Here is a 20680-nt window from a genome sequence, read left to right as displayed (position 1 = left end):
AGGAAATAGAAGTCAGCTAAAGATCTCCCAAGTATGGATCAGTGCTTCTTATTTGTGTCAGCAAAAGTTTCAAGTGAATGCTACATTTCAAAAACTTTCTTAAGCTGTTTCTGTGCAAAGTTTTTCTTCAAAGCTTCTAAAGTATATCATTATCAGACTTTGAAGGCAGACAATGATCCATCTTGTCACTCTGAGAATTAAAGTTTTAATAAAAATGGTGACCAGGAGAATTCTCTCCATGTGGCACAATCACCATTTACAAGGAAGTCAGCACTGATATCCCTAAGCAGCCGTGCTACAGCTTTATCAAACTCCTGCACACCAAATGCAGACTTTAATCTTTCTATCAAATGTGAAAAAGCGCACATCTGTCGTCTTCTGTCTTCTGCCATTAAATTACAAATCCATTTGCTCCTTGATATTATCAGCATTTTAAAGATGTGTAATCCTGGCCATGGGATTGCTTTTAATCCTCTAATAGCTATTTAGCTGATTTCTTTGTGAAAACCCATCTACTCTCCTTTCATGTTATATTACCAGTGTCAGTAATGTGGCCAAAGAAAACCAGAAGGCACTATGAAGAAACTGTGTTCAGGCAGCAAAGCAATCAGGGCCAATTCATCTCACTGAAATAAATGAACAGGAAATAGCCACACGAAAGCAAAGAATTTTTGAAAACCTTTAATGCCAGTGCACTCAGAAGGAAGCAAAAAAGGATGCAAAATGTTTGAGGTGGTACCAAGAGGAGAGCTCTGCTGCAGTTGGCCAAGGTCAGTCATAGAATTATAGAATAATTAAAATTTGAAACGACCACTAGGATCATGTAGTCCAGCTGCCAGCCCATCCCCACCATGCCCACTAACCATGTCCTCAGTACCACATTCTGGAACACCTCCAGGGATGGTGACTCCATCACCAGCATTCGCTGACAACCCAGAGGCGTGCTTGCTGGCAAAAGTCTATAAATGCTCACTCATGTATTTCCCACATTATTTTTTCTTTATCTCATTGTGAGTACATCTGTTGGCAGAGTGACGGAAAGCTGACTTTGCTGGGCAAACCAGCCATGCTGGAAAAATAAACCAGACTGAAGGAATTTCTAAAGTTGGATGTCTCTCTCCATTACCTCAGTGGATCTCCACAATCAGTGGAGGATCAAAGATGGAGAGGAGTCTAGGATACTAGAGAAATAATCCAAGAGCATTTGTTTGCAATTTACAGCAGTTTGGCAAGGTAACACTGCATAGAAGATGCTCCAGAGCTGGCTGAAAACGTTATGACTAAAATTCATTTAACTCAAAAAAAACAAAAACAACCATACTTCTTCCAGTGAATCATGGCAGTTACCCTGAGCCAAGACCCTGAAAAGTGAACAGGGAACAATATGGTCATCTGTTGTGCTGTGCTAGAGGCTGGGAGAAGAAACAAGGTATTCAGCTCCACTGGGGTCTTCCCACAAAGACTTTACAAAGCAAATCTCTCACTGAAATCAAAAGAGCTGTTCTTGCTGGATAAAGCCTTGTGAGAAAGTTAGCTGGTGGCCCACCTCTGCTTGGCTATCAGCTTTGTTGCCAGAACTGTCTTTCCACAGCTTGAGTGCGCAACATGTGTGCAGGATACAATCAACAGCACAACATCTACTCAGAGCAATGAATGGTGCATCCTTACCTCTACCATGCCCGTGCAGAGCTGAGAGTAAAGGCTCAGAGCCTCACTTGGCAGTGTGGTACAGACTCAAGAAAAATAAAATAAAACAGAAAAATATTTCCTTAGTTTGCAAATTGAGTTGAAAAATAAATGAATAACAACAAAAACCTAGCTCAGGAATAGAAACTACAGGTATGTGCCCAGGCTGGGTTTACTGGATGCACTTCAAAGGAAAAACACAAGAAAAGCTAAGTTTAATTGGTTTCCTTTTATTTGTCTTAGCTTACAAAAGAACCATTTTCCTGAAAGGCTCAGAAGCTGCATGCATAAAAGCTGGAAATGCTGGCTATCCATAGCCCAGCCCCTGGAACACAGAAGACAGGTGATGCTCCTACTTTTAGCCACCTCCAGTCATAACTTGCTGTATTTATGTAAACAAGGATCTTTGCCAAGGTCAATACATCCATCTGTGAATCTAAGTGGTTGAAGATCCTGATTCACTGTCATCACTGTCTGTAGATATGGCTGATAGTGTCAGTACTCCCAAACTGTGGGTTACAGATGCAGGTAGCAACCAACGAGCTCATAGAATCATAGAATTACAGAATGATTAGGAAAAGGAAAGGACCTTAAATGTCATTTAGTTCCAACCCCCTGCTGTAGGCAGGGTTGCCAGTCACAAGATATTTCACTCTAAATTCCCTCTCACCCCTTTCACTGTGCTTTCATTTGGCTTTGAAGCCTCTGTTACGGGACCTACGTTGTCATTTTGGTTAGAGTCTGCATTTGGAGGAACACCAAGAGTTAAATCTGTGTTAGTGCAGACCTCAGATTGTATTGATTACGATTTTGCAGGTGCTGGAAATGAAAAGATGTGTTAGTATTAGATATTAGATATTAGGAAAAATAGTCTTGCTTGATCTTGATGCTGTGCAATTCTGGACATATGTAGCAGATCTTTGTGCTCCTGAGCTGTTCACCACAGCATTTAATTCCAACCAACCTCTTCCATCTGCACCAAGATCATGAAGAGAACAAGTAGTTCCAGATAAATGGAATGTTCAGGCCTTTTTATGGATTTCCTTTACATTACACTGTACTGTGCTGCTTCCTAGATGTAGCTCTTTAAGAAGCACTGAAGAAGTCCCAGACTCAGCTACAGAGCATTTACCCCAGAGCAGCGCTCATGCAGAGATGATCTGTACTTCCACACACTCAGTGGTGTTAAAGCTCACTGGTGCTTAATAAATAAAACGGATGATAAACTATGCAATGTATAAATGAAATGAGGCAGATGTACAAACATGAGCATGCGTGCTGTGGTGTCTGCAAACGAGAGAAGGAGGAAGGATGGTAGAGGCAGGGAGGAGAAAAGGTGGTTTTGAAGTGTGGCACACTGTTTGACATCAAATTAACTGCATGGCTAAAACCGAGGAAATAAGAGTTAATTAGATGTGACACCTTTGAGGAGGATTAATTCCTGGAGGGAAAAAAAAAAAGGAACTTAAAGAAAACATTTGTGGGTAAAGCCTGAGAAGATGTATAAAGGCTGTGAGGTCTTGCATGGCAGAAATGCTAGCGAGAGCAAGCAGAGCTTGGATCCTTGTGGACCAGCACATACAAGGAAGCATAAGTAGGGCTGGAGAAGTTGTGATGCCTCATTGGCTCCATCACCAGAAGGTGTGTGTGTTTTCCAATACTAAAATTGCTTTCCTCATTCCCACTGCATATTTATAGGATATCTTTGCTTTTTTGGCCCAGGGTACCATGAGCTTAGTGAGGACTCAGTTTCCTTCATTGAAGCTGTGCTCATTCTGGGCATCCCTCACAAGCTTGGCCATGGTCTGTGGCAGCTGTTGTCTCTGCTATGAGGCAGAAATGAGAGGTGGGGTGTGCTGGGACAGGACTATATCATCCTGGAGGAGGAAAAGAGAAAGGGTGAGTATGAAGAGCTCAGAACCATGATGAGAGCTGTGATGAAGAGCCCAGAGCATGGACAGAGGCCAAGCAGATGAGATGTTTCTCCTGAATGAGAAATTTCTCTACGGTACTCCTCTTCCCCCTCCTTCACCTATGTTCCCCATGCCAGGAGTCAGGAGTGTTGCTGGAAAAGTGAAGACATTGAGCTGGACATCATGGGGAAAAAAGTAAGTGCTGGCTGTGTGAATGGGGGTAAGGGAATAGATGCAATGCCTGTAGCATGTAGTAGCATGGATATCCAACAACAATACACTCTTTGGAGAGAGGAACCACAGAGCCGTAGACTAGGCAGGCTCTGATGGTTGTAATGGAAGCTTCTCCAAATGACATAAAAATATCTACAAAGAAACAGCAATACAATTTCACTACTAGTCTCTGTGCAAAAATAGCTGAGACCACAGCATTTGCATGATGGTGTGTCTGTCTGCCTGAAACTCAGACACACCACCCCTCTCTACCCACCACTGCTCCTCATTCTTCTTGCCCATCTCTGCTGAGCATCTGTGTATGCATTCCTTATCAAAGTGCTGAACCACCACAGCAGGCTGTGCTCACATGCCACCAGGAGGAACTGAGCGATAAGCCCAGGTGACTTCAGTCCAGGGTTTCCCCTTCATTTCAGCACCAGTGCAGCCCTCCTCTTGCCACTGTGTTAGGACCACCAGCAGATCATGCTGTGTCTCATTAGAAAATATCACTGGGCTGCCCTTCTGCCATTTCACCCTGAGTCCCCTGAACACATAGATAAATCTGCCCTTCAACATCACCCAGGCTGCTCCCTGTGTTATGGGAGCACTGATGCCCTGCAGAAGCTGCTCATCCCAATGGGCTTGCTGGACGGATCAAAGCTGAGCCACGCAGTGTGTTGGCACAAGGCATTCGCCTCTGTTTATATGCTGCATGCTCTATTGCTTTGCATTTTTCAGTGCTATCAAAGCTTCAAAAGATCCATTTACGTTAACAAGCCCATAAAGCATAAGGATATTAAATGTTGTTTATAGTACCCTGTCTGAGAAGCTCATTCAGTTAGCAGCTGGCTCAATTTTTAGTTAAGTGAGTTTGGTGAGAGTGCCAAGTTGTCTCTGTACGTGCTGTGGAAGCTCGTGTTGAAAGAGCAGGAAAAACAGCAGCAATCCCTGTGCAATGACTACATTACTCTGTGGTAAGAACAGTCAACATTTTCAGAGATGGCTTTGAGATTGTTAAATGTTGTGTTTTGAGGTCATTGTCTTAAAGAACATGTTTTGTATTTGAACCTTTGATGCGAAAAGGTATAGTTTAGGTCCATTCCATCAGCTCATATATGCCACAAAACTACTAATGGTGTATGTGGAATGATAGTATCGGAAATTTCATCTGGGCAGCAGGTGGCTGTGTAGAACGAGGCCTAGGAGAGAGCAACTCAGCCACCACGGCATCCTGTGGAGCAGGCATTTTCAGACAGCAGCTGGACAAAGAATGATTAGAAGAGTTTAAACAGTTAAAGGCATCTCCTGAAAATACTGTGAAAGGAGCACAAGGTTTCATCCATATGGGCTTGAATTTAGACTACCAGTAAGGGGGCATTAAGAGCACATTCACCATTTCAGAGATTCTTCCCCAAGTAGGAAGCCTAAAGGATGGTGTCTCTGGGCAGACTTCCCTTAGCTGATACATGAGTTAAGAAGAGTACATCTAAGAAAGTCACTTTTTCTTATTCTAATTGCAAGAGATGAGGTAGCAGTTTAACAATTGTCTGACATAAAAGTATGGGCACAGACATGAATGCAGCGAATGCTATTGAGCATGTACTACAGCAAGCTCCTACAGTCTGGGAACTGGGGGCTTGGAGAGTTAGGCACAGTGATGAGGTACCCAGTATGAAGTGCTACTTGAGTGAGACAATGGCAGCAGCAACCTACATTCAGAAATCATCAGGATGGTGATTGTTGTTTGTTTTTTTTTTTAATACTTAAAAGGTATGAAGAGTATACAAGAATACAATAGGAAATACTGTAAGAAATGGATTTGTATTAAAACATGTCTGGAAAACAAAGGTAACTTTGATTTGTCAGTTCTTAGAGGGGGCTAAAAGACAGCTGCAGAGAGATTCTGTATCAGAGAATGTAGTGATAGGAGAAGGGATAATGGCTTGAAACTAAAAGAAGGCAGATTTAGCTTAGGCATTAGGAAGAAATTCTTTACTATGAGGGTGCTGAGACACTGGAGTATGTTTTGCAGAGAAGCTCTTGATGTGCCATTCCTGGAGGCATTCAAAGCCAGGCTGGATGGGGCCATGGGCAATCTGGTCTAGTAGAAGGTGTCCTTGCTCATGGCACAGGGTTGGAACTACACGGTTTTTCATGTCCCTTCCAACACAAGCCATTCTATGATTCTCTGATCTTATTATATTTTTTCCTGAAAGCATTCCTTTCTTCCAGCTGGCCTTGATTTTTAATTCAGTGAGCAAAGGCTGTAAGCTTATACTCAAATATTGTTAGGGATTTCATCACAATGATTACACAAGGGATTTGCAGCTTAGGCAGATCTGAAGGTTTAAAGCATGTAGACAACATGAAAAGTGTGAATGGAAATCCATTGGACTTAGAATTTACTTGGGAAGCTTTAAGGAAAGGCAGTTTATAGGGCTGAGTGAAAAAGCTCAAAAGCTTTGGAGAATCAGTGGGATCCCTGGAAGATCAGCTATACTATTTGTTTTTTTGAATCTCCTTGGGTTAGAGCTCTTTGGACAGTAGGTATTGTAAAGACATTTACAGTACCACTTGGTTTCAGCTAGATTTTAAATGCCATGAATAAGTGCAATAAATAAATAATCAGTTAAATGAAATTACATCACAAATGCTGCAAAAACAAACAAACAAAAAGAGGGTTTATAAGACAGGCTATAGGATACCACTGGGAGTATATCCTACCTAGCGCATCATATATGCAAGACAACACCTACACTGTTAAATCATATTCCTCTTTTCTTTCTTGCTTTTTATCCCAGATTCAGTGGGACATACTCACTCCTTCATGAAAGATTTGGCAGCTCCCTCTGAGTCCTGAACCTTATCCAAGTGATAATTATATCTGTTTGAAATCCAGGAGCTGAGAACTAGCCTCAGGCCACTCAACAAAGGCTTCTCCTGTGCTCTGAGGAAGAGATGCCGACACTTCCCTTCTCATTGTCTACCTCCTGCTGAAATGTATTTGCAGAGTTTCCCCAAGCCTTCAAGGCTTTTCAGGAGATCTGGTGGAACTAGACCTAATATCTCATGGAGCATCATCACATACAAAGAAACACCCCCATGGGCATAGTTAATGCAGACAAACCTAAACTTTTTTTTTTTTTAATTCTGTTGCAAGTGTATAATTAATCCCTGTTCAAATTTACATGTTTGATCTGCTTCTTTTTTCAGACATTAGGCCTTAGATATCTGTGAAAGAAGGGGAAGACCTTATGATTTGACCTGGAGCACCTAGAACGTGCTCATGTTAACATAGGCAAATCTTTGTCCAGAGTGCTGAGGGCCTAGGGGGACATACTTAGCTTGGCTGCTGAAATGTATCCATAGGATGGTAATCCAGCAGCTGCTGGGCCAGCCTGGCTTTAAAAGCCATTAAGATGGTTGGGCGGTATCTCTAGAAGGCTGTGCATAGTGAGGGTGGTGGTAACAGCCATTCACTCCAACATGGTTTCTCACTGGATGAGGTACAAATTCTTCTTTTCATAGTCATAAGAAAAGTTTTCTCAGCAGAGCCTTGCAGCAACGCCTAGTGCAAACTTCCCAGCAATGCAACTGGAAGACCACCACTGATGCGTTCAGTGGGTCAACTGCTTCCTCAGCCCAGAGAGAAAGTAAAATTGAGTATTGCTCCACTCTAGGAAGGACCCCTTGTTTTTCCTTACCTCAGGTGACACACTGCATCCCATTTTCCACTGGACTTGTAGCTGGTGAGATGCTGGTTCCTCACTTAGGACAGAAGTTGAGGGGCATCCCAAGCTGAGCTGGCAAGGGGAAGTGCACAGGTACACTCAAAAGAAGAAATCATGGCACAGTGGGCAGCTCAGATGTGCACCAGAGTCAGATGCAACTCACTGTGGGTCTCTAGTTAATTCCTGTAGTGGGCCTGTGATGGGTCTCTGCAATGCCATAGAACACCTCCAGGGACAGTGACTCCACCACCTCCCTGGGCAGCCTGCACTACTGCAGCACCGCTCTTTCTGAGAATAAATTGTTCCTAACATCCAATGGGAACCTCCCCTGGCACAATGAAAGGCCTTTCCCTCTCATCCTATCTCTGTTACCTGGGAGAAGAGGCCAATCCCCACCTCAGTACAGCCTCTTTTCAGATCACTGTAGAGAGTGATAGGGTCTCCCCGGAAACTCCTCCAGACTGAATAACCCCAGTTCCCTCAGATGCTCCCCATAAGACATGGCACTGTGGTGGAAGCCTCTTGAAGACAAGAGCTGTGGCAGGAACTAATACTCCCACAAACAAACTCTCTAAATCCTGCTCAGGTAGTTTGTAAAACAAGAAAGGAATAGAGATGAAAATGGATCCACTTCAAAAAGGGAAATTTCCATTTGAAGTGCTGAGAATTCAAAGCCCTGTTCAAGTCAAATCCTCCCCAGCAGCAGCAGCCCTTTTTCTCCCCTCAGTAGTGCATATCAATTTCTTCTGACAACAGTTTCATGGCTTCGGGATAAATAAGCGCAACTTTGCTGGTATTATATTTTACAACTACAGACAGAGAATGGAGATTAAAATTCCTGGGATGAGTCACCACAGGCAGGGAGGGGGAGGTGGACCTGTTGAAAAGCTGGTGTTGTGAAACACAAACTGAACATGAAAAAGCCAAATCCAGCCCCTCATCCCCTGGTCTGGAGCCTGGAGCTTCCTCATGCTGGGAGGAAAGTGGTTATGTGAGGGGCAACAAGGGCAGAGTGAAAGAGGCATCAGCCTCTGAGGACACTCGATGCTCTGGAGCAGCCATTAGGTACAATATGGGGACACCCTATGGCATCTTCACCCCTCACAGCCCAATATCCAGACAGACACAAGAAGCTGAGGAAGAAAATCACTTTTGACTGAACAAAATGTTTGTGTTTTATTTCCCCTCTCAAATCAAAGGCCTCACCTGCATTGTCTTCCCGCAGTGTGCAATGTCTTGAATTGATCTCAGGGTTTTTTGAAATATTCCACAAGGTTCTCTTCCCAGAGAAGTTGTGGTGCCCCACTCCTGGAGGTTCAAGGCCAGGTTGGATAGGGTCCTGGGCAGCCTGAAATGGTGGGCGGCAGCCCTGTCCACGGCACAGGGTTGGAAATGTGTGGGCTTTAAGGACCCTTCCAACCTAAGCCATTCTGTGATTCCACAGTTCTATGAAATAAACTGAAGCAAATCCCCATACACTGAAATGCATCGCTGAAATGCTTCCTGCTGAAAATGTCAGCCAGGTGCTGTCCCTTTGTTCACTTCACTCTCCTTTCTCACCTTCTAGTCAAAGCATCCTCATGAACTGGATGAGAATTCTGAGTCAAATAGGCTTCATCAGCAAAAGCTCTGCTGCAAGAACACCACCTCAACTTGCCTGAAAAATGGCCACTGCTGGGGCTGTAGCCAGAGAGAGCTGGGACAGGTCACCATGCAAGCCTTCCTGCTTAAGACTCTGTGCACAGAGACATATGGGGCAAGTCCTCCAGGTTCCTTTGCTGCCAGTCTGCACATTACTGATGCCCTACATATTTGTTATATTGTTTTACACCCAAAATGTGTCCAGGATCTAGGTAAAGAAGTACTAGGGCTAACTCACAGAATTGCAGAATCATAAGGTTGGAAAAGACCACTAAGATCATCCAATCTGACCACCAACCCATCCCCATCATGCCCACTGACCACGTCCCTCAGTGCCACATCCACACGGTTCTGGAACACCTCCAGGGTTGGTGACTCCACCACCTATCTGGGCAGCCTGTGCCGCTGCAGCACTACTCTTTATGAGCATACATTTTTTCCTCATATCCAACCTGAACCTCCCCTGGCACAACTCGAAGCCATTTCCTCCCATCCTATCGCTGTTACCTGGGAGAACAGGTCTCCTCTGAGCCCCCTCTTCTCAAGACCTAACAACCTCAGTTCCATCAGCTGCTTGTACTCCAGACCCCTCACAGCTCCACTGCCCTTCTCTGGACACTCTCCAGGGTCTCAGTATCTTTTTGAATGAAGCTGTCCTTCCAGCAGTGCCAGAAGCGAGGGAGAAAACAGATTCTCAGGGCCACCACACGACTGCAATGCTGATGCTGAGCAAGGGCTGCTGGGTCTGGGGTCTGCAGAGAAGTACTGCCATATTAGGCAGTGCCCATAGATGTATATGGCAATGGTCCCTGAATCAGAATTTGTTTCCTTAATGGGAAAGAACCATAAAAGATCATTGGTTGAACAGAGCACTAAGACACAAGAAAATGAAATTACTTGGCACAGGTTGGACGAGTCCATGGTGGCTCAGAGCACCAAAAGCTGTTCTCTGGAGATGTACCCAAATGCCTCGGCCTTACGCCAAAATTTCCTCTCCAGGAATTGGTCTGCGACAGAAGGTTAACTTTCAGCCAGAGGAACAGAAAGGAAAGAACACAGCAATGATGCTCTTGCCTGCTATTGATAATCATCACATATTCTGAATTCCTGCCCAGGAGACAAGGAAATAAGTATTTGTCTCACAAACAAAGCTTCGTGTTTCTCAATCAAGATAAAACTTTTGCTTCATCCAATGACCATTAATGGAAGAGTTTGCAGGGTCTGGCAGGAGAAATGGCCAGAAGCCTGTGTGTTCTCTGAAATAGGCTGATTTTGGAGGCCTTTTGGAGGCCCTTGGTCTGAGGCAGGGACAGGAGGGACAAACCCCAGCATCCCAAGTGTTTCTGCACTATGGGGATGCCCAGTACACCCAAAAGTGCCCTTCTGTCAGCACAGCCCCACGTCCTGGCCTCCGGCTGGACAAAGAGGCATCCGCTCCTCTGCAGAGCTCAGTGCCCCACAGTGAACATGCACAGGCATACGATGGGAAGGGGACAGACAAAATTCTTGATAGGCTAGGCTCAAAATGGGGAAGAAAGTGCACAACCCAGCCCTTTTTCTATCTACCTGATTAAAAAAAGACTCCCATGAGAGGTGGGTGTAGAAAATCCCTTTGACAACAGCTACAATATAAATACCCTCTGGGGAAGAAATAATTTACAGTGATGTTTTTTCTTCCTCATCCAAGAAGTGGATAAGGATTTGGCAGGAAAATAGTGAAGGAACTGATCAGTCTATCTGTGATTTTAAAGCTTGATAACTTGTCTGTGAATGCTACAGATTTATAACCCTACAATAATAAGCATTAGTCAAAACTAAAACAACCAGCTTGCTTTCTTTTTTTCTTTTTAAAGATTAAAGTGCAAACAGGTTACAGTTCTTAAAAGCTGGGTAACGGAGTGATTTATTGGCAAGATGTTCTTCCAGCCAGGAAACCCACCTTTCCTTCTGCCTGAAACTGTAAAAAGGGCAATAAAGAGTTATGGGATGTAACTATTTCTGGCAGTACAGCATGGTGCCTGCTGCCTGGGGACCGAATGAGAAATGCACTCAGCACTGGTACTCCGGGACCTGAGTGCTGTAACCCAAAGCACTCCCAATTGCTTCCCAGTAGGGATGTAGCTGCCCACAGGTTTCTGGAGATCTCTGCTTTGATTCAGAGTGTTGGAAGAAAAGATGCAGATTGAAAAGGCTTTGGAAGCTTGTGTTGGTGGCCCTGCCCGTGTATGGGGGGGTGGAGCTTCATGATCCTTGAGGTCTCTTCCAACCAGAGCCATTCTGTGGTTCTGGTCTGAGTTGTACCACTGCCTGGGGGCAGCTCTCAGTCCCCATTAAGGGCAGCTCCTTGTGCCAGGAGTCAGCACTGCCACTGCCTTTGCTGTGAGCAGAATGTGTGGTACCCATGGCCTCGTGCATGCAAGTGACTAAACACATACTAAGAAAGGCAGAGAGCAACAGTTTGGGACAGAAGCATGCTCAGGTGCTAGTGTTAACACAGAATTGAGGCCAGGCTATATGCAATCCTTCATTTACTCCAGGCAAGGAAGGTTTCAGAGATCTGAATCCTCCATTATAGAATCATAGAATATTAAGATTGGAAAAGACCTCTAAAACTATCTAGTCATACAATCAGCCCATCTCCACCATGCCCACTGACCACGTCCCTCAGTGCCACATCCACACTGTTCTGGAACACCTCCAGGGATGCTGACTACACCACCTATCTGGGCAGCCTGTGCCACTGCAGCACCGCTCCTTCTGAGCATACATTTTTTCTTCATATCCAGCCTGGACCTCCCTTGGTACAACTTGATGCCATTCCCTCTCATCCTATCGCTGTTATCTGAGGGAAGATGTCAACTCCTACCTCGTCACAATCTCCTTTCATGCCTTTGTTGAGAGTGATGACCTCCTTCAGACTGAACAACCCCAGTTCCCTCAGCCACTCCCCATCAGACTTGTGCTCCAGACCCCTCACAGCTCCACTGCCCTCCTCTGGACAGGCTCCAGGGCCTCCAAGCCTTTCTAGTAGGGAGAGGGTCCAAAACTGGTGAGGTATGATCTCATCAGTGCTAAGTACACCTCCCTGCTCCTGATGGCTGCAGTATTTCTGATACAAACCAGGATGCTGTTGACCTTCTTGGCCACCTGGACACACTGCTGGTTTATGTTCAGCCAGCTGCCAGCCAGCTAAGACCCCAGATCCTTTTCCTCCATGTATCTTTCCAGCCGCTCTGTCCCAATACTGTCCCAAACCTGCAGCGCTGCATGTAGTTGTGATTACAGCGCAGGACCCAGCACTTGGTCTTGTTGAAGCCCATACAACTGGCCTCAGCCCCTGATCTAGCCTGTCCAGATCCCTCTGTAGAGCTTTCATATCCTCAGGCAGATTAACACTTCCTCCAGCTTGGTGCCATCTGCAAAATTAGTGATTTCAAACACTGAACTTTCTTGCTTTCAGTCTCCCTCCTTTGCCTTTCAAACATTATAAAATTCCCATGTCCTCTAGCATGTACCTTCACAACTGCTGGCAGCCTGGTTTTCTCCCTGCCAGCATGCTCAGGTTTGATAATTTCCTACAGCTTCATTGACTCAGGTAACAAGCTGCTGATCTGTGCATCATGGCTTGGGCAGTACTCTGCATGCACCCACAGCCAAATCTTTACCTGCAGGAGCTGCAGCCCTCCCTCCCATCCGTTCCCTCCTCCCCTCCTGGCACGGGGCAGGTGAGCAGGTTCCCCAGGTTTTACTTCGAGGGTAGTGCAGGAGGCCCAGGCTGACATCTCAGCCCATATATGGGCTGAGGCAAAGAGCCCAGGCTGCTACCTCAGCTACCGGCACAGTTTGCAGTGCGAGAAAGGGATCAGGGCTTCAATTTCCCTGAAGGAGAGGAAGGAAGAAAATGCTTCTGCTTAGCTGTGCTAGGCAAAGACACGCAGAAAGCAGGGGAGGAGGGGCACTGCAACCCCAGCTGCACCAGCATCTCCTTTTAGGAGCAGGCATCAGTGCAAGGCTATCCATATATCTCGTGTGCGTATGAAAGGGAGGGCACATAGAATCATAGAATTGAGCTGAAAGAGATCCTTGAAGACCACCTGGTCCAACTCTCCTGTAATGAATAGAAACACCACAGCTCTATTAGGGTGCTCAGAGCTCCTCCAGCCTGACCTTGGGCGTCTGCAGGGACAGGGCATCCACCACCTCTCTGGGCAATCTCTGCCAGTGCCTTATTCAACCATATTGAAAAAAACATGATATCCAGTCTAAGTCTCTCCTCTCCACATCAACTTTCACGTTTTGTTTGCTGAGATACTAAATGCTAGATGAAGTGCTGGCAGAAGATTCCATTTCCCTTTCCTGGTCCTAGTCTACGCAATTAAGATGAGTGATGATTTCAGTTTCTGAATTTTATACCCAACATGAACCGAAGAAGACTCCTGTGCTTTGGGAAGGAGCAGGCAGTGAGGGGGTGTGTGCTCAGCACTACCTCAGCTAACAGCAGCTTCAGGAGCACTTGTCAGTGTTTTGAGGATGCCAGGAGGTTCCCACCGCCTCCTGCAGCACTGAGGACAATGCACCTGCTGCAGGTGCCTTCAGCATCACAGCCTGTCCCTTATCTGCCCCAAACCTTCCACTGCTGCCTCTCCAGGCAAAAAAACAAAAAAAAACAACAAAACAAAACAACAAAACCCAAAAAAACCTGAGGCGGCGGCAATCAGAATCACTCAAGCTTGGACAGTGCTCAGGAGAGCAAAGCAAATGCCAGCTTCGGGCAGGGCCTGAATGTAATTGAAGCCTTCCCTGTGCGAGAGGGGAACGTGCTGGCACATGCTGTGGGAGCGATATCGCTTTCTCTGCCTGCTTTGAAGGTTGAAGTGGGGAGAGAGAGAGGAGAAGAGGCCAGTTAAGAGTGTTTATGTTTGGGAGGAACAAAGGAGAGCAGAGGAGAGGCCTGTGCCAGAGATGTGTCAGAGATCACTTGTTCCTCCTGGGCCAGGCCACCAGCCCAGGACCACCAGCAGAGGAGGAAGCAGTGCATGTGAGGAGCAGCGTGTAAAGCAGAGAGAGCAGGGAGATAGCAGAAAAACCTCCCCAAAGACTCAAGGTGGTGATAAAAGTGACGCTGGTTAGATGCCAGGTTCCCAAGCAGCTGGTGTGGGATGCAGAGCAAACGCACCACAAGCCTGCAGCTTGCTGGGTCCTGGTATGAGACTCTTTCAGACATGAAAAAACCCAAAGTAGTTTTCTATTTGCTGCTTAATGCTGCACTAACGGTGTAGGAACAGCACCTGCACAAACCTCTGAGTGCACCATGAGCAGCGGGTTCCTGGCAAGGGAGGAAGCTGTATAGCCCATGCTGCACAGCACTGGCCCTGCAGTGAGCCCTGTAAGCAGACCGCAGGAAGGTGCTGTCACCAGAAATGATACCTCCCACTTCCTAGAGGCAGAAGTAGCACTGCTTTGGCAAGTCCATTAGTAAGCTGAGCCCCAAGGGCCAGCAAACTTTCTGCTGCAGGTCATCATACAGATGACTAAATCAACCAGTTAGGCACTGGATGCATGACTGATAGACAGTTCCAGCAGTGTAAGACAGACCCAGATCTCCTACCTACTGCTTCCCGACAAAAGAAGAAAAAAGAACCCCCAAAAATTGTTCACCAAAGGTTTGTCAGTCTTCTAGAGGAAGGAATGGAAGCATATCATATGATCACACATAAACAGATGCTTCTGAATTCCCTGTAACCTTTTACTGAGGCAGAGTTGGTTGAATAACCATGTGGGCCCTTTGGTGTTACAGAGATGTTTTGGCTGATTCAACCTTTTTTAGTAGGTATTTTAAAATAAGGTATTTTCTCTTTTTTTTTTTACTGCATACTGAAAGAAGAACCTATGGACAGCTCTATCTGGAGAAAAAGACAGCCTTTAATCAGAACATCCAATTTTAAATACAAGTGACATAACTGGGAGACATCTTTCATTTTTACTTACTTTTCAGGTGGTTAGGAAACCAACAGTCATCTCTGTACAGCACAATATACAACCAAAACTAATAGTAGCTTTGCAATAGGAACCCAAAATTGCCCCCACTTTTTGATTTCTTGAAGGCTAATGCATGAATGTTGATGATCAGAAGAGGCTTATGGCATAGATATGAGAGCACCTACATGGTACAGAAGATCTGTGCTTGTAAGAAACTGAAATTTGTTTCAGCTGCAAAGCTGAGATCTAGCTGTAAATCTAAAATGGTAGGAAAGGAGAAGTGTTTGAGAAATGCTTCCTTGTTTTTAAACACAAATGTTTTAAAAGCTCCTCTGCATTCCACATCAAAGAGTCTGCAGTATTTAGACAGAAACTGCAGAACAGAACATGTACTTCTGCAGAAGACTGCGACCAACAACTTGTCTTTCAGTCAGTGTCTCCACAACTCTATTTCACATCGTTAAGTGAAGTTTTTTTCTTTTGAAACCCAGTGAGTCCATCTCAAACCTCAGAGATGGAGCAATTCCACTTCAGAAAGCTAGAAACAAGACACCCTCTTTAAGCCAAAGATGGAATTAAAGGAATCAAGGTATGTACTGCTTCTTATAACTTGCAGCTAATATCATACTGAAGCTTAAGACACTGCTAAACATAATGATTAAGGCAACAAAATGCTGTTACGCCTCCTGAGATCAACCTAAACCTAAAGGGATGCTTCCTCAAAAGGCAGTCAAGTCCACTCATCACTATTTGCTTCCTTTACACGAATTTCTGGCAGGGATAGCTCCCTTCTTGCTTTTAGTTTTATGCTCCTCCTGCTGCCCTCTTGTGTCTGCATACAGAGGCTTCCTCCTCTGCATCCTGCAAAAAAATCTGTCACCTGCACATTTCTTTGCAAGGTCCATCAGCTGAAGTCACAAGATGTCCTGGGTTCCATGCTGGTATATGCACTTAGAAGTGGGCAACAGTCACAGAATAAACATGACACAGACACTGCAGTGTCCATCTTCCCATTTTATTTATAATATCCAATATGATCTAGTGGGGATGATCAGCTCCCACTCCAGCCTTATTTAATTAAAGAAAAGAAACAACATCAGCTGAAAGCAGTCTCATCCTACTGGGCCTGACCCTGCAACTGGACTCATTTCAATCAGTTGCTGGACACAGTGAATAACACTATCCAATCCAACTTTCACACACTTAGGACTTTTCAAAACACTAGATCTCTAAGCTGTGAAAGTGCAATTCTATTGGGCAAACAAGACCTTTCAAAATAACATTTCTACCAGCTTTTACACAATACTGCAGACACCTACTTGGGCACAGCCAAGCACATCAAGTGCTGTGGTACATGGTAGAGGGTGGGGGGAGAGGAGAAGACTGCTCCTCAAACCTAGCTAGTGCCTCTCAGCCCAAGTGGGAGACCACTCCCAACTCTGTATTTTTTATTCAACTGCCAGAAAACATGCAACAATATAGATACCTGCAAACAGAGAGACCTCTCCCTGCCCAGAGGTGCTATACCCTGCCTATCAGGGTACTTCTGTACATGGAAAGAGCTCCAGGCACTCAGGTGCAGAGATGGGAGGTCTGGCTCATATGTCACCTTTGCTGATGGAGGTGGTCTTGCAGCACAGTAATTAGTGATAACTCAGGAAAATCAGAAGTTCTGCCTTGGGAACAACCAGCCAAATGGGGGGGAGAAACTGCATACAAAACAAAACAAGACGGATTTCTTTACCGTTTCCATAAGAAAAGAACGCCATATAACAAGGAGCTGGAGCCATTATTTATGTCTAGACATGGTTAAAAATAGGGGCATCTTCTGTGTTTCCATAACAGTGATGTAATATCTGAGTAGATTATTGAGTCCAAAGTTCTGGGAAGATGATGATTTTGCAGAAGTTTTGCAGAAGGCCTAAAGATGTTGGTGTGTTTCTGCTGCCTTGTCAGTTCCTAGCCTTTTATAACAGCAATAGGTCTCAACTTAATGGCTTTCTTGCTGATGCCAGCTGCATGGCAGGTATTAACAACATCTGTCACATTCTTATAAGACTCTGGTGCCTGGAGGGGGAAGAGAGAAAAAGAAAACATTGTAATAAGCCCAAAGTCATAGGAAGCTAGACACAGGCTTTGGATATCTCTTCATTTCTTCATAAAAACTGAATTATATGCATTAAGGTTGTAAAAGGAGGTGAACATATTGAAAATCTAGACATATTAGACATACTAGAACATATTCAAAATCTAAGATATATTTGGTTTTAGAATTCAACTTTTACCACATTCCAGATAAGGTACTAGCTGTTTTGGTTCAGTTTTCCTAATATTCTCAGCTAATCCAATACACTAGCAGCCAGTAATGCTGGGACTCAGCATTTGGCAGGAAGTCATTCCTCTTTCCAGATAGCCCTTGGGATTAATCTTCACTGCCTCTCAATGGCAAGAAACAGGGTTGAATTCTTGAGCTCCTCCTCCACCATTTTATTAGGAAGCCACCCTTAAATGGAGATTTTAATAGGACCAACAGGGTTGTACAACACTAACACCCATAAAAGCATAGTTATGATTGACATGTTTTCACAAATGAAGCCGTGTTCACAAGAGACATGTTAATCATAATAAATCATAACTGAAGTCATAACAATCAAAGTTTTCTAGTCAAAGTTCTCCTCTTCTTGAGGAGAAAGAGGAATTTGTCTTAAAAGGCAGACCTCTCATACACTGCAGTGAATTTAATAACAACTACAGTATATGCTAAATTCAAAACTGGGAGAACATCATTTAGAAGGAAGAGAACCCACAAAAGGTAACAACTTCTGTGGTCCCACAAAGATTTTTCAGAGTAGATGGTTACTATCTCTATTTCTCTATGCAGGAAAAGAGGGAAAAAAAATATCCCTTGAACCTGTCAAATAATCTACTTCTGGCAGGACTGTGGGGACAAGGAAAACTTCATACTGTTTTCCAGAAAATGGGATAAGTTTATCAGAAATTGCAGAAGCTGTATATATAGGCAAGTGATGATTAATCAGCTCAGTCAAAAATCAAGTGACAGAAGGTCATTCAGTCAAGGAGCATGATTCTCTTCTCCCCTTTCAGATAACAAAGTATTAAACTCACTTCTTCCATGACCAGTTTGGGAGAAGCAACACGGATGGCAATGCCCATGTCAGCCAGTTTGTCCAGTACATCCTGGAAGTCCAAGTTACGTCGAGATTTGGCTCGAGACAGTGCACGACCCTAGAAAGTAGATTAGTTAGTTCTGCTTTTTTTTTTTTTCTGGTAGTTTGGAAAAACAGCACTCTTTCTTACTACATAAAAAAGAAATCAACAGATATGCACAAGAAAGGTAAGCTGCATTTCCAACTGTGTTGAACAAAATGAAAGACCTTCTGTCAGGACTACCATGTAAACCCTGACCATGTAAGTGGTTGTAACTGCTGACAAGGAAGCAGACTTCTAGGACAGACCCCCCCGGAATAGTATTGGGTGAAGTTTGACATCTGGTGCTATATCTAGCACATAATCTCTAATCAGTACACATTATAAGCAAACAGAATAGCTGATGACACAGACCACAGCAAACCACTAAATGGGAAATGAACTTAGATTTCAGATGACAAACTTCTGCATAATCTGGTAGTATGGCTAGGAAAGTTCTGCATGTAAAACACACTAGCCTTTTTGCCCAAACCATGTCAGACAGTGCTCATAATGCAGAGTTTTACTGGAAACCGTTTCTCTTCCTCAGTCATCCTTATCACACAACATAAGGAAAAAGGGAGAAAAATATCTTCTTCCAGCTACTGAGGAATTTTATATAAACAATCTCAGCATCGCGAATTGTTCTTGTTAGCTCAGATACCAGGATTTTGAAAAAGGAGATCACTCTCGACATAGTCATATCAACCTTTGCTTCATATAAAGAAGCACCCCTTAAATTTTCTGTAGGAGCAGTCAAAACTACTCAAAAAAGGACAAAGAAAACTTCCAGCCTGCAATCCTCCTGGGCTTGGACAGTGGTAAGAACCCCTGTATTACCAACAAATGAATCAGACACTGAATGACCCTTTAACAACCCTGTTCACTGGATGATATTCCCATCCAAACATCTTCCTGAAATGCTTTTCACTTACAGCTCCGTGGCAAGTAGTTCCAAATGTCTCAGTCATGCCTTGCTCTGTGCCAGTAAGAACATAGCTACACGTGCCCATAGTCCCACCAATCAGAACAGGCTGTCCAGTCAGCTGTGGATGCAAACAAGTCTTAATTCACCAAGGAAAAGCCCAAACAACTCATTAATAAACGTCTGAGGGGAACTACATCTCCAAAAAAAGAGGCTAGATTTACATTCCGTCAGAGCATCCCCACTTGCCTTAGTTGCCTGGAATCAAGGATTCTGGAGACCAAAATGCACTGAAAATATACACCAGTATATCAAAAAGACTTGGGTCCAACAGACAGACAAGGCAAATGACTGCAGCCTGCCATAGATATAAAACCTTCATGGCTTTTCAGCCACTGTAATTGTGAAGTGCAAGACTGAGTTCAGTATCTCAAAGATCAAATAAACACACAAGCAGAATTTTGCCATTCCATAAGGTTTCCAGTGCTATTAGTTCAAAAAGAGGAACTCAACGAGTTTAGATCTCCGTTAAACACACTAAAATTATCTGATTCATCCAAAAATTCTGTTTTCCTTCTCCTACAGCTAAACTTACTTGATAATCAACAGCAATAAGAGGATGATGAGGAGGGAAGGCTCTGGTTGATCCTTTTCTGTGCACCAGTAGAGTCCGTTCCTTCCCATCCACTACGTGTTGCTCCACTTTGGCAATGTTGTGAGACACATCATAGATAACATGCATATCGAGGTCATCTGGGGTTGTGTTAAAGACTTTGGCAAAAGCCTAAAACGAGAACAAACCGTGACATGGAATACAAGAGGAGAACTGCAGTGTACACACAGAAGCTAAACAATGCCTTTAAAAATTAAAATCATAGAATGGCCTGGGTTGAAAAGGACCACAATGATCATTGAGTTTCAACCCTCCTGCTATGTGCAGGGCTGCCAGCCACCAGACCAGGCTGCCCAGAGCCACATCCAGCCTGGTCTTGAATGCCTCCAGGGATGGGGCATCCACAACCTCCTTGGGCAACCTGTGCCAACACATCACCACCCTCTGTGTGAAAAACTTCCTCCTAATATCTAATCTAAACCTCCCCTGTCTCAGTTTAAAACCATTCTCCCTTGTCCTGTCACTATCCACCCTCGTAAACAGCCATTCTCCTTCCTGTTTATGCACTCCCTTTAACTATTGGAAGGCCACAGTGAGGTCTCCATGCACCTTCTCTTCTCCAAGCTAAACAAGCCCAGTTCCCTCGACCTTTCTTCATAGGAGAGGTGCTCCAGCCCTCTGATCATCTTAGTGGCCCTCCTCTGGACTCGTTCCAAGAGTGCTGCATCTTTCTTGTACTGGGGGCCCCAGGCCTGGATGCAGTACTCCA

General features: G+C 44.5%; 1 protein-coding gene across 1 annotated transcript; it reads right to left on the bottom strand.

Annotated features, from left to right (window-relative positions):
• Positions 1 to 15091: 15091 nt before the first annotated feature.
• Positions 15092 to 20111, bottom strand: LOC104911405 (tRNA-splicing ligase RtcB homolog). Its single transcript, XM_010712551.3, has 4 exons — positions 19894 to 20111; positions 19309 to 19419; positions 18293 to 18412; positions 15092 to 17233 (listed from the first exon to the last, which is right to left on the bottom strand). The coding sequence occupies exons 1-4, from the start codon at positions 20038 to 20040 to the stop codon at positions 17126 to 17128; spliced, it is 486 nt and encodes a 161-aa protein (XP_010710853.1). The 5' UTR covers positions 20041 to 20111; the 3' UTR covers positions 15092 to 17125.
• Positions 20112 to 20680: the final 569 nt, after the last annotated feature.

Source organism: Meleagris gallopavo, chromosome 1 (assembly GCF_000146605.3).
Source record: "Meleagris gallopavo isolate NT-WF06-2002-E0010 breed Aviagen turkey brand Nicholas breeding stock chromosome 1, Turkey_5.1, whole genome shotgun sequence".
Classification (NCBI taxonomy): Eukaryota; Metazoa; Chordata; class Aves; order Galliformes; family Phasianidae; genus Meleagris; species Meleagris gallopavo.
Note: the sequence above shows the minus strand (reverse complement) of the source record. Positions and strands in the feature narration are given on the sequence as shown.

Excerpts from the sequence above, each read along its gene's own strand:
- LOC104911405 (XM_010712551.3), bottom strand. The coding sequence starts at position 20,040 with ATGCATGTTATCTATGATGTGTCTCACAACATTGCCAAAGTGGAGCAA. Across the intron at positions 18,413-19,308 it reads GAACTACTTGCCACGGAGCT|GGTCGTGCACTGTCTCGAGC; the intron begins GTAAGTGAAAAG and ends TCTACTTTCTAG. Across the intron at positions 17,234-18,292 it reads CCAAACTGGTCATGGAAGAA|GCACCAGAGTCTTATAAGAA; the intron begins GTGAGTTTAATA and ends TTCCCCCTCCAG.